This window comes from Mixophyes fleayi, chromosome 5 (assembly GCF_038048845.1).
Source record: "Mixophyes fleayi isolate aMixFle1 chromosome 5, aMixFle1.hap1, whole genome shotgun sequence".
In the NCBI taxonomy this organism is placed as follows: Eukaryota; Metazoa; Chordata; class Amphibia; order Anura; family Limnodynastidae; genus Mixophyes; species Mixophyes fleayi.
In genome coordinates this window covers 50,026,859-50,040,071 of record NC_134406.1, presented here as the reverse complement: position 1 = coordinate 50,040,071, position 13,213 = coordinate 50,026,859, and the positions used below count along the sequence as shown (strand labels likewise).

At 38.7% G+C, this 13,213-nt stretch overlaps 1 protein-coding gene across 1 annotated transcript in view; it reads right to left on the bottom strand.

The window, feature by feature from the left end:
* ACVR2B (activin A receptor type 2B) overlaps positions 1-13,213 on the bottom strand; it is a 121,742-nt gene that overhangs the window by 26,333 nt on the left and 82,196 nt on the right. Inside the window, exons 2-3 of the mRNA XM_075212163.1 lie at positions 5,942-6,149; positions 84-181 (exon numbers count right to left, since the gene is read on the bottom strand). Coding sequence (XP_075068264.1) covers positions 84-181; positions 5,942-6,149 — 306 coding nt within the window. The remainder of the gene's footprint in view (positions 1-83; positions 182-5,941; positions 6,150-13,213) is intronic.

Here is a 13,213-nt window from a genome sequence, read left to right as displayed (position 1 = left end):
AGGGGCTGTGATTTCCGAACTGGCTACTATTCATAATTAACCCATAACTGTTATATGTCGAAATATTACAGGATGACACATACCGATGTCGGGCAAATGAATAAATCGCTCATTGCAATAGTTCCCATCACAACAGCAGAAAAAGACTTGTGGGTTTTCTTCCTTCGCTACACACTGCGTCCTGGAGGTGGAAGAAAAACACATATAGGCAGGTCAACACACAGGCATGGATTGATCTGATTCATGGATTCTGTAACAAATTACAAACTTCCAGTTTTAGATTCGGTTACAGTACAGTAGAGGCTACAGAGATAAGAGACTGACACTAGTAATATCAATTTTCCTGAGGAGGATAAATGACATGTAGTCCAACGCAGCATCAAGCCCTAAAGTCTAACCTCATTAAGCTGTATAAATGTTTTTTCCCCCCCAATGAATGTGCAAACAAACAATTTATGAGAAATCAGAGAACTCCCAAAAAGAAAGATTTTACAAACAATGAGTAGAGATTTCCATGTGCATCATCCTTCCTTCATTTTCAAAGTCCAGACACAATGATTACGGTCTGATGTCTTACTAATCACCATGTTTCTTCCCCTATCTGTGCCTAAGTTATTTGACGTACCCATCTTCCTTATCCAGTGTAATCTGGACGACAGCAGATATTTAGTGTAAGGCAGCTACTTCAATCGGGGTGATGCTTATCTTATTTCTACCACATGTGAGCCATCCGTATCTCCCAGGATCCCAGACACAAATCACCTGTCTGTAATAAAGCAATTTATAATCTGGAATCTGTGGGACGGCGGGCTCAGTGAACAATGGAGATGGAGAATGGAATGTGGCACAATCGGGTGCATACTTAGAGGTCTGGGGGGATACACAATAGTGCCATATGCCATGTACCATCTGTATTGTATACTGTGCCTACTCCTTTGTTTAACAAGGGAGCACAGAGCTGGTGGAAATGGCAGGATTGAAGCAGTGAGTGATAAGCGTTCAATTGCGCAGTTAATCAAAATGAAACATGCTCAAAGCTGTGTGCATTTTTAGGCATTGTAGAATACATTTTGCAAGAACCTATTCATACATAATTCCAAACACCTGTCCCTGTGGCTTAGGAACCAATATGAACACACAGCACCCCTAGTTGATTGGCTGATCAATTATTTCACACAGAGACTTGACAAGTATTCAGCCTCTGTTCCTTGTTGCACATCCAAGATTCTCACAACCAGAGATGTTTATTTTTTTAAACTGGGAATTTCCATTTGTGAGTTATGCGGAGTCCCCAGAAAAGAAAAAAAAAAAAGGAAAAAAAAGGTAAAATAAAAAACTGCAATATCAATTAATAAATTATTCATTTCTATTGGTCAATACTTAGATGAACCACCTCTTTTTGGATAAGTCTCCATTGACTCCTTAATTTGTCCATAGCTACTTGCAAAACTGTTTGAGGTTGGTCAGGTTAGTGGGGGACTGGTGATGGACAACAAGTTTGAGGTGTTTCCATAGAATTTCTTTGGTATTAGGGTATTATCTTTCTGCTGATTATGAGAACACTGCTAGTTCCTGCTGCTGGAGTATCCCTATAACCAGGGCTGGTGCACTCTAGTAACACATAGCTGGTGCCAGACAAAAAAATAATTGGCGCAGGCAGGCTGTCTGGTGGGGGGTCCTGGTAAGCCAGGCGCCTTCCTGCCATGTTTCCCAGGCTTACAATGTTCTGCCTGGTGTGATGCTACCACTGCCATAATTCACGGTGGGAGCGGTTTTAAAAGGCTTGAGCGCAGTGCTTTGTGTGTGCCAAACATGCATTATAGCATTCAGAAAAAAAGTTAAACTTTACTTTCATTAGAAATAAAGACTTCTTCTTTGGGACCCTCATGTAAAGGCACTTTGCGCAGAATTGCTTGCAGATTGCCAACAAATGTGTATCATCTTCCATCATAACCACTGCGTTCAATAGATTATTTAAGAGGACTGTTGGCCTCACAGTAACTTGTTCAGTTTGGGGGGGGGACGAGGGCAGCCTGACAAACAGTGTCGCTGTAGTTTCATAGTTCTTCCACTTCCCTGTACAATGGACTGTGCTGCGCTTTAAGGATTTTTCAATGCCTTTGCAATAGTCTTGATATAGATTTGTGCCTCAATGTTCTAGCTTTTTATTCCCCCTTTTTTAAGACCCTCTACTGGCTGTTTGCATACAACAATCAGAGCTAGGTGTTCCTGCTTCACAGAACAGCTATTCACATTTCAAACCCAATGACTTTGGGAGCATGACATGGTGGTGCAGGACACACCTGGCTACTGGATGATACAGACAGCAGCATAAAGGCTATCTATTCGATACACTCTCAGGGAGAACGTAGTTAACCAATGATTAACATCAACAATAACAACAAAAAGTTAGGTGGAGATCGTTATAAAACACTGATTTATCATTTCCACTTACATGAAACATTGGCCCTTTTATGGAACACTAAAATCATCATCATTTATTTATATAGCGCCAACATATTTCGTAGCGCTTTACAATTGGGGACAAACACAGTAAACTAATAAACAAACTGGGTAAAATAGACAAAGAGGTGAGAAGGTCCTGCTCGCAAACCTACAATCTATGGGATAAGGATTTTACATTTTTTTTTTTTATTTATTTATTTTTTAACATGAAATGCAAATAAAAAAAATTAATTATTTGGTGCCCCAAATAAAAGCACAGTGAGTGATCAAGATTGGGAGATTGTGTAATCCTTTAGCCTGTTCTTGGGTGAGAGCTTGCCTGAGTCTGATTGCAATATACAGCAGTTTGATTCATTTTTATGTGTGTAGTTGGCATAGAACATTTGGACAGTGCTAGTATAAATTAAGGCAGTGTCTAATAAACGGTATGAATGTGTCCTCCAGTGCACAGAGTGACAATGTCGTTTTAGTAAAAAATCCTCACTCAACAAGAATATGTCATGTTTATGTGATAGAGACTAGAGAATGGCTGTCAAGAGCATAGGTACCTGAATTCCACATATATTTATTGATCAAGTCATGTGGCTTTCAGCATAGCATGTAAGGAAAAGAGAACAAAATAATTATTACATGAAACAGACAAGTCTCATGAGGTTGGACTCCGCATCAAACCTATAATACTATAATATGGTGTGAAGTACAGGGATTTGCACTTCAAAATGCATTTGAGAAAAGGTTTAAAGCTAAATCGCTACAAAAGAATATTCACTTTTTTTTTTTAATAAACTGAGCTCACTTTTCTATTTGAAGCAGTTATGTCATAAGCGTTTTTCCACTAACAAGGGTACTTAAATTGAATGATGTGTGACTGCAATTAATGAACACATTTGTGAAATACTTTTTGGTAATCCAGCACTCTCCAGCTTTGCCAATATAGAGCACCACCATTTTTGACACTTTTTTTTTTTACTTATATGCTGTAGGGCCAGATAGCACTGAGCAGTATTGCAAAAACGGTAAAATACTATGTGCAATAGGGTGTTCATGAGCTGCAGGACACAGGGTACAACAAGAAAATAAGCCCTCTGCTTAGCAGACCCATTCCCACCGCCTCATGTACTCCACAGTTCCCTTACAAGCAAATGCATAGCATAACACCCTTTCAAGCACCTGCTGTGAACCTATAAACTGATAGAGTAACTTCCATTTCTGTATTGATGTTTGTGAGGCATGTTTGTTATCAGTAGCTGATAAGGAGTGCTGGTCCTCTATTGCCATTTGGAAGTCCCTGGGTTATTGGTAAAGCTGGGTACACACTACACTGTTTTCATCCAATAATCGGCTCAAACAGCCGACATACGACCGCTCGTTCAAAAGTCGGGTCAGTGTGTGCAGTGACACGATGGTCGAAAATCTGCCCAAATGGACGATTTTCGCCTCATTTGGTTGGTCGTACCGTTTAATATTTTCGTTCCAATCTCGTTTCCACTGTGTAGTGTGTATAAACTTCTGACTGATCCACAACAATGAGAACGAAATTACAGTCATTGCTCACGATAACATGGCTGTAAAAAGTCGCTAAAGGGACGTCCGCTCTTCCCTTTATCGTCCTAAACAAGGCTAGTGTGTATGCAGTCCATGGACCGAGCGATCGGACCATCGATCGCATGTAAAATCGCTCGGCATAAAAAGTCGGTCGAAATTTCTGTAGTGTGTACCTAGCTTAAGTTAGCTCTCGGTTTAAAAACAAATGAATGAATAACCCAATTTAGGGACTCGTTTAGAATTATTAGCAGAAGTGCCTTGGCGAGGCGCTGGATTATCATAAATTTGCAAATGTGTGTAACAGACTTCTGCATTTCATGTACAAGTAGAATAGCAGCTCTTTTACTGGTTCACAGCGGGGTGCTGGGGGAATTTTCCCTGTGTTTGCTCTTCCCACCACACATCACTCTGTTTCCAGCATGATAGCCAGATGTCCCATAGATTGTGAGCTTGCGAGCAGAGCTCTCTTACCCCTCTGCCTGTTTGTTTTATTAATGTTTGTTCCCAATTGTAAGCGCTACAGAATTTGCTAGCACTATATAAATTGATGATGATGATGTCCATCATAATGTATGTCCACCACATACAACCCAGCAATCTAATGCCAACTGTACATTCCCTATAACCCATATGGCAGCCTCATATCCACCACACACTACCCTGTGCCCATCAGACCTCATACTCACCATACATCACCTAATTCATCTACATGGTCACAATACTCCATCCATTGCTCTGCGTGACTCATGTCCACTATGCTTCATTCCATGACCAGAATAACTAATGCACAAAACATGTTCTCAGAATAACCAATACCCACAGCAGTCATATACGCATCATCTTGTGCTCAGCATAACAACCGCATGCCCACCAATTTCCTTATACACCTGTGCTCAGTCTAGCCCTGGTCTGATACTATAAATTCTTGGCTAAATATGGACACCTGTACATTTACTATAACTTGCAGGACAACATGTAAAAGTCAACACAGTGAAGTCATCTCATCTGAAGGTGGATAACTCCTTTAAATCACTTAGTCTTGGCTCTAAGAAATTCCCCAATGAACCCTTCAATAGGCTTATAGACAGGATGCTTAATATGCAAAACACAAAAGCATTTCCCCATAATAAGCGATTTATATAAGAAAAGTTAATTTCTGATGACGTTTCTGATAATTTCCATTTAATAGTATCTCTCTTACACATGGCAACTTGCATCTAAGGTTTGGTAGTCCATTAATTGTAGTGTTTCTGCATTTAAAAGTAGCTGTCAAGGAATCCTGATAACTTCCTTATGTGGAGGAGGTGATAAAATATAATTAGCATTTACACAGCTAATCTCACCACGTAGCTACATGAAATATATGAATGTAAAATAGATGCTTAAAATAAAACTAAACTACATTTGTAATAGTAATTAAAATAACATTGTTATTTTTCAGCTTATATTCCATCTTGCCACCTTAGTTTTTTCGACCAGGGTTGGAGGAGTTAACTCTTTATCTTACAGGGTATTATAGCCATGTGTGTACGGCAGCAGTTAACTACCAGATCAGTTCAAAATACCCAGGGTCACTGTGTAAAGCTCCGAAATCTAACATGAATGTCAGAGACAGATCTCTATTACCTCCTCAGCCTGTGGCATTGGTTGAGGATGAGGATGATCTGGTATACTGGTCTTCATAAAGCGAGGAACAGGAGGGGTAATAAAACCACCTTTATCCATCCCACCATAACCCACCCTGCTCATCTATCCTAACAATGACCTACATGGCCATGAATGGCTCACCCCAGGCGGCAGCTGCCCCCACTGTCTGTAGCACACATACACTGTACATTTCCTAATTAGGATGGATTTAGATTATAGACAGACTCACTGAGAGTATTCTTTACCTCACTATTATACGCAGATATATTCTCTTGTAAGTTACCTGTCGTAGCAGTTGAAGTCATCTAACCAACATCCTTTTTTCACAAGTTCGATGTTACCCGAATTATTCCTCCACGATGCATAGCAGTGAAGCCGCTTGTCCTTCTCACCATCGCACCTTTCCACACCGCTCCGGTTGGTTCTCTCGATCTGCCAGTTGATGTTGTAATAGATGCATTCCCTAGGGTCCTCCTCGTTGTGCCCAGAGCCTACAGGAGAATAGCAGTATGGATGGAGTTAGAGACCCGCTTTACAGGCCAATTATAAACAGGTATCACTTTCCCTTATGTTACGAGCTATCCCGATGACTATTTCTTTGGTTACTTGCTTTTACTATATAAAATTATGAACTGGAGAGTGGTTTAGTCGCAGCAGCTTGGCATCGGTTCTCGATATGGAGTTATTTGGAGGGTTACTCGCCAAGGATATAGGAGCTAGTGTTAAAATCAAATGGCACGGTCTAATACCTGATCACATGACCTTACAAATTTACACCTAGCACACATAGGTTGTGCGCAGCAAATGGTCGCAGTTCTAAGATCAGGATATAGATAGAGTCATTTATCTCTAATTACTGAGATTAAGGGTAATGTACGGCCCTTTTGAAGGTTAGAGGACCGCATCATGCGGTCCTCAAAGTGTTTCATGTTACCAATTGCTAATTTATCCAGTATGTTTTAGAAAATAATAGCTATAATCTGAGTGGTTGCTATGGGCAACACATCCACTTCTGCTTTTCAGAAGGTTTATTAAATCTACCCCAATTTCTCTTTTTTCCAAACGGTTACTCTTTTTTGAATGTTGAATACATCTGTATAGCTTCAGTCCACTCTGGGCATTAAAACTTGGTGGTTCAATAGATGATTTAGAGGTATTTGTAGCCATGTATACGAAGGATTTGTTTTATTACACCTTTTATATATTACCTGTTGGTATAGAACCATTGGAAGGTATATTATGTATAGCAATGTAATTAATATTAACTAACAGTGTCAGGAATCCTTTAACAATGCAGTATAATGCACCATTTCAATCTAAAAAGTTTAAAGGCACAGAAGATGAACTTTAATTTCTTTTAACAATGTCTCATTTCTGTGTGCTCAAAATTTTTAAATGTAGTATTACTAATGCAAAAAAGCTATCAAAAGATGAATTCTGTCTAACCGGAAACCAACTGTGTATAATTTATGCAATCTATAAAGAGAAACCTCTCCGCTAATAAAGTGACATAAAACACATTTAGTTCACTGCACAGAGCTCACACGGTGCTAACCTGGCCCATTACTCCTCATGTCCTGGATATGGAGTGAAACATAAGTTTTATTCAGTCTCAGAGACTTGCTTTCATGTAAAACCCCCATAGAGAGAGACTAAATGCTTCCCTAGTATCATCAAGCGGACTCTGGACTCATGTTGTGCAGTAAGTAATGTGGAAAAAGTCTTCTGAAATGTGTGGATCATACAAAGGGATAACTATTGTAGTGCCCATGGGTCTTATCCTTAAAAGAGTAGTACAAATTACTGTTACATACCTCTCAACTGTCCCAAAGCAGCCATTAGAAGGGCTATGGGCTGCAGGAAGTGGGTCAGGCTTTGCCAGAAAGTGGGTGTGGCTGGCTAGAAAGCTAGCCTGATTGGGGGCGTGAGTGTGCCGATAAGAGGAGGGGCTCATTTTGTATATGTTTTGTCTGGAGAAAATTCTGACATAAAAAGGTCAAATCATTTCTTTGATAAAATGACAATAAGAAATGAGATTCTTGGGGCTTGTGAACAGGGGTGGTTTTTATCTGCCAATACTTAATTCATACTTGCCTACCTTTGGCAAGTTGTATCCGGGAGAAGGCGTGTCTAGAGGGCGGGAGGGGGCGGGGCATGAGGAATCGCTTCACCGTGGTCCCGCCTCCGCGTCAAATATGCGGTTTTGTCGCAGGGCCAAAATGACGTGATTAACCTCAAATCGCGGCATTTTAGCCCCGCGACAAAATGGCATATTTGACAGGATGCAGGAGATTTGCCAGCTCTCCCGGGAGTCCGTGACACCGACCTGAATTTTGGGAGTCTCCCAGACATTCCGGGAGAGTTGGCAAGTATGACTTAATTCAGTTTTTTAGGCAACAAAGGAGAGAATTGGGGTAATGGCAGAAACCTTGAGGATTACGGACTCCTTACAAATGCCTTTGTTCATGGGCAGCACTTAACTCATAGGGATGAATGGTCCTTGGGGTGGTAGCTACCATCTCACTAATGGAAGAAAAGTAAGACACAAAACAGGAAGATACATGTAGCACGAAGAAGCACTGTGCAATAAGTACTCAAGTTAAGCTTAAGAGATTCCTGTATAATTAGATTTTAAAATGATGCCAGGTAGTGTCTTGTTTCCTTTAAAAATATAAAAAATATATATATTTTGTCCTTAAAAATGTATTTTTCAAAGACTATAGTTTTAAGAATATAATGTAACGCAGAGAAGCCCACCTCTAACTGACAGCTTATTATTTTTGAAGTGCATTGCACAAAAGGTCATAGAAATGGTGGTAAATTCTTTGAAAGATTCTCTCTTTCCAGATGTAGACTATTTTAAACACTCACTTTATGAGCATATTGTCCAATGAAGAAAGAAAAAAAAAATCTTTTGTGAAAAGAAAATCACTTGGGGAGATCATAAAGATAAACAGTGTAATGTCTAAGGATCTGGGGGATCTTATGTAAGAATCAAATATAAGGAAAACACTGAACAAGAGTAGGATGGATTGGAGGATAACAAGCACACAAAAAATTGCTCTCTGAAGGTATTGTTATGTAAGCCAAACCGTGGCAGCTATTTCAGGCCCCAAGTTTTGGTGGGCAGCAAAATACATGCCAATTATGTATCTGCCAATATCTAAACTAGTGGAGCTTGCCTTGTTGGTATATCTATTCATTCTTAATATTACAATATTTGTCTTTTAAAGAAAGCAGAACTCCTATAGAAATTATTATGGTAGTCTGCATAAGGGAAGAGACACTACATCCCAATAAAAGAACCTCATCTATGGTGGTGTATTGAGCACAGACCTGGGGGTATATTTACTAAACTGCAGGTTTGAAAATGTGGATATTTTTTGCCTATAACAACCAATCAGATTCCATTTATTTTGTAGAATGTACTAAATAAATGACAGTTGAATCTGGTTGGTTGCTATAGGCAACATCTCCACTTTTTCAAACCCGCAGTTTAGTAAATATACCCCCTGATATCTGAAAAGAACTTTACTGTCTGTCAAGTTTGCTAAAGCCATCTGGTTAACTAGAGGTATTGAAAATATTTTTGGACGACTGATTATATGAAAGTTTAAATTTTATTTTTTGTATACATGTGAATCAAACCTTATTTATGAGCCCCACAAGTGTCACCTCTTTACATGCAAGATGCAAGGCACACCAGGGGCAGGCTGGGCTTGGGGGCATAGTGGGCTAACTTGGGTTGGGTCACCTGCATTTAAAATGTTCCTAATAGGCTACTGAGTCGAGTCTTGTTCCCCGGGCTAAAATTTGCCAGCTCTCCCCTGAGGCACATTAACCGGTATTTGGAACCATTCCAATAGTGTGACTTGTTTTTTTTTATATCTGGGTGCAAAAGTAGGTAACAAAAAGGACATTTGCAATGCATATATATTCGCAGTCATAAAAGATCCATAATGCGTTTGCAAACCACTAGACACTACATCCCATTAAAAGAACCTTATCTCAACTGTGAAAGCTTGGCAGTACCATGATTCATGACTACTTTGTAGACTTGAAGTGAATCACTGAGAAAACAGTGAATCCTGCATTTTGTCATCAAATTCTACAGGAGACTGACAGGATACATGTCTGTCAGCTGAGGTATAAAGCAGAAATCCCATGACAAAGTGAGGTGCGTTTACTAGCATAAATAATTGTGACGGGCTATTAGAAGAATGTTGGTATTTATCATTTTCCCTTGGTTTGTTTCTTCAGGCTGCTACTGATTTATAATTTTGTTATGGACTACAATGGCAACCAGTGTCACATGATCTAGAGAGCAGAGACTTTTGAACACTCCTCTAAGCTATGTCTGCTTAGTGTAATGAAAGATACCCCCACTCCTCTCCTGTGTCTGTCAGCCATAGTTTATAACCTCCAGAGAGATTTTAAAAAGGAGATAATTATTCACAGCAGGAAAGTTTAAAATGAGATGCATGCTTGAAAAAGGTAATTATCTTGTTAATGCAAAATAAAAACCTTCAATGTGGGATTGCTGCTTTAACAGGATATTAATTTTGCAAGGACACACAAACGTACAAAAAAATGGCTGATGTACACACAGTCTTGCTACAGACAACTAAAGGTCACAAGCTTATCCCAAATGAATTGTTGCAGTCTGCAATAAAAACAGACCAAAACATAAAATGAGTTTAAGAAGTCTTGGGAGGAATGAACCATATGATTTCCATCCAACATACAGGATTGATCAACAGAGAGCGAGGAAATAAACATAAATTAAAAACCGCATTACTTACACCTTTAAATAAGTAATCAACAAGCCCAGAGATGCTGACGTTTTAGCAGAGAAGGCTACTAAAAACCTTACAACACAATACGAAAAAAAAAACATATTATAGGAAGGCAAGTATATATTTTGGGAAAATTCAGTAGAAACTAGAGAGTGTTCTGGAAATTTCTCTCAATACTGACTAGTGAGTTGTCCAAGATTGGAGGAAAATGTGGGTTGAAATGGATTAACATTCCCCCAATATGCTTCTTAAAGTTTCTTTTTTTGATAGTGTCCAAGTTTATACTCATAGATAGAAGGAAATATGCTATAGAACATTAAAATATGTTTTATACATATAAGCTGCTTAACATTTACAGCCTACACAGATAAAACAATTCCCTATTACCCCATTGGTATAGAATAAATGCTTTCCATAAGAACAGCCTAGACACTTACTGCAATAAAGACTGTCGAAGTCAGCAAATTGGATAAAGTAATTTCAATTAATATCGAGCAAATTTGGTTGTCTTTGTCTGAATATATGCGTAGAGCACGCTACGGCGTGGAAGGGCCTACCCAGCCACAACACGTGGAAATAACAGTTTTTACACATTTATACACATTCACACAAACACACACATTTGTAATTAGTACACATTAATTGTACTTGCAACACATAGTTATTTATGTCAAAATATAGCAGTATTTATGTTTAATAATATAAGTTATATGCAAGTTAGTGAAACTCAAGGTTCAGGTTACAAAAAACTGTCATGTTTAGTATCATTTTAATCCCCTATTCATCAGCAGCTGTCCGGTTCATTCGCCGAAGAGATCGCACATTGCATACTCTAGTTATTGATGTTAGGGAATAAAAGTTTAAAGTGATACCAACTGTAAAATGCTAATAGACTAGTTGAAACTGGATTCTTGCCGGGAAAGTCAGAGCACATCCCCTGGAGAGATGACCCCCACCTTTGGATATTTTGGTTTGAACTGGCCTATGACCTGCAGTACACTGGACCTTCCTGAAGCCTGGACCAATAGAAGCAAGCCACATCATCTGTATTGATTTACTATATTTCTGACTGCATATAAGCAGGAGCTCTGGGCTTAGTGACCAGTCTTCTTTGACCACAACTTCAGACCTGAATGACTGTTCACTGGATCCAGGGCGCCTGTGATAAGTAACGGCTGTACTTATTTTTATTTCGCTTGAATTATTCTGCTACTTTTGGATAATAAATTACTTTGTGCTTTGGAAACACAAATCGAGATTCGACAATCGTTATTGGATAGCGACAAAACGTGCATAACAAGACCATATTTTGTAATATAATTTGTTGGATAGCTTATGAAGCACTTAATTGACAATTGCCGATAATAGTCATGGATCAAAATATAGTGCTTCTAACAAACAATTTTCACCAGTCATCCATATCTGAAACTGATTTAAAAAAAAAAGTGTAATAAAAAATATAAAATGCAGTGTTACAGCAGTCAATACAATCTTTTGTTCTGTAGAGGGAACTCTTGCATATTTTGTGCTGCCCGAGTGACTGTCCATATATATATGTGATATACAGTATCGCTAATGCACTGTACAGTGTTTGTGATATGTTCTGAAACGCCATTAAAGTTACACACAGCTTTTTATCACTGAGACATGGACAGTGATGATCAGCATACAAGACTAAGGTGTAAATGTATCAAGCTGTGAGTTTTTGGCAGGTCTGAGAAGTGGAGATGTTGCCTATAGCAACCAAACAGATTCTGGCTATCATTTTGTAGAATGTACTAAATAAATAACTAAAATCTGATTGGTTGCTATAGGCAACATCTTCACTTTTCAAATGCGTTGAAAACTTGCAGCTTGATAAATATACCCCCTAGTGTTCATACGATCTACACATGTGGTTATGCTTTGGAGAGCGTAAAAGTGAGCTGCTATCAAGTTTAGAATGCCTTTTATTTTTCTTTGCCAAAAAAGCGCAACATTCAAAAGTGCTTTAGCTACTAGTCTTCAGCATTTACATTTGCAATAGTAACAAAAACTGTCTAAAAGCAACTCAAATGATCAGTTTGCTAAAATGAAAAAAAAAATACATACTTTTATCTGACCATCCCCACCCAAGTCTCATAGCTAGTCACGGGGACCTGAAGTTTATAACTATATCAGTGTATTTAGCATCTGCTAAAATCATCACTAGAAAATATAAAACCTAAAAGCCTCTAATAGCTTTCCTTTAATTTGCTTCTACTGGGCCCCACAACAGATAGCAGTTACATGACATATAAAACCTTGGGGAAACAACACAAAGTCACATAATTAGTTCAAGCACTTTTTATATTGATTTTGAGCACAGCAAACCCAATTCGTAAGGAATTGGTAAAAAAAAAAAATGAAACGCTTGAAACTGCAGAACTGGAAAGATCAATTACTTGGAATCAATATTAACGTGAATTGCTCTGCACTTATAACAATTGATGGGAAGCTTTAGTCTTCAGATATCATGCGCACTACGGCAAATCTCTTGCAGATATATTGGCTTAATAGTGCTTCCAGTATTAAAAGCATGGGGATTACAATTTTTAGTTGGAAATAGACACCTAAACAAGAAATTACGCCACATTACTTAAGAGAGACTGCTATAAATATTTACTGATGTTCCCCCTCCAAACAAATAGTAGGATGGCCTGGGACCAGTGCTAAGAATGCCCAACATTCTAGAAATACTTACCATCTGGAAAAGTGGTGTCACTACTCAATGTAATCTC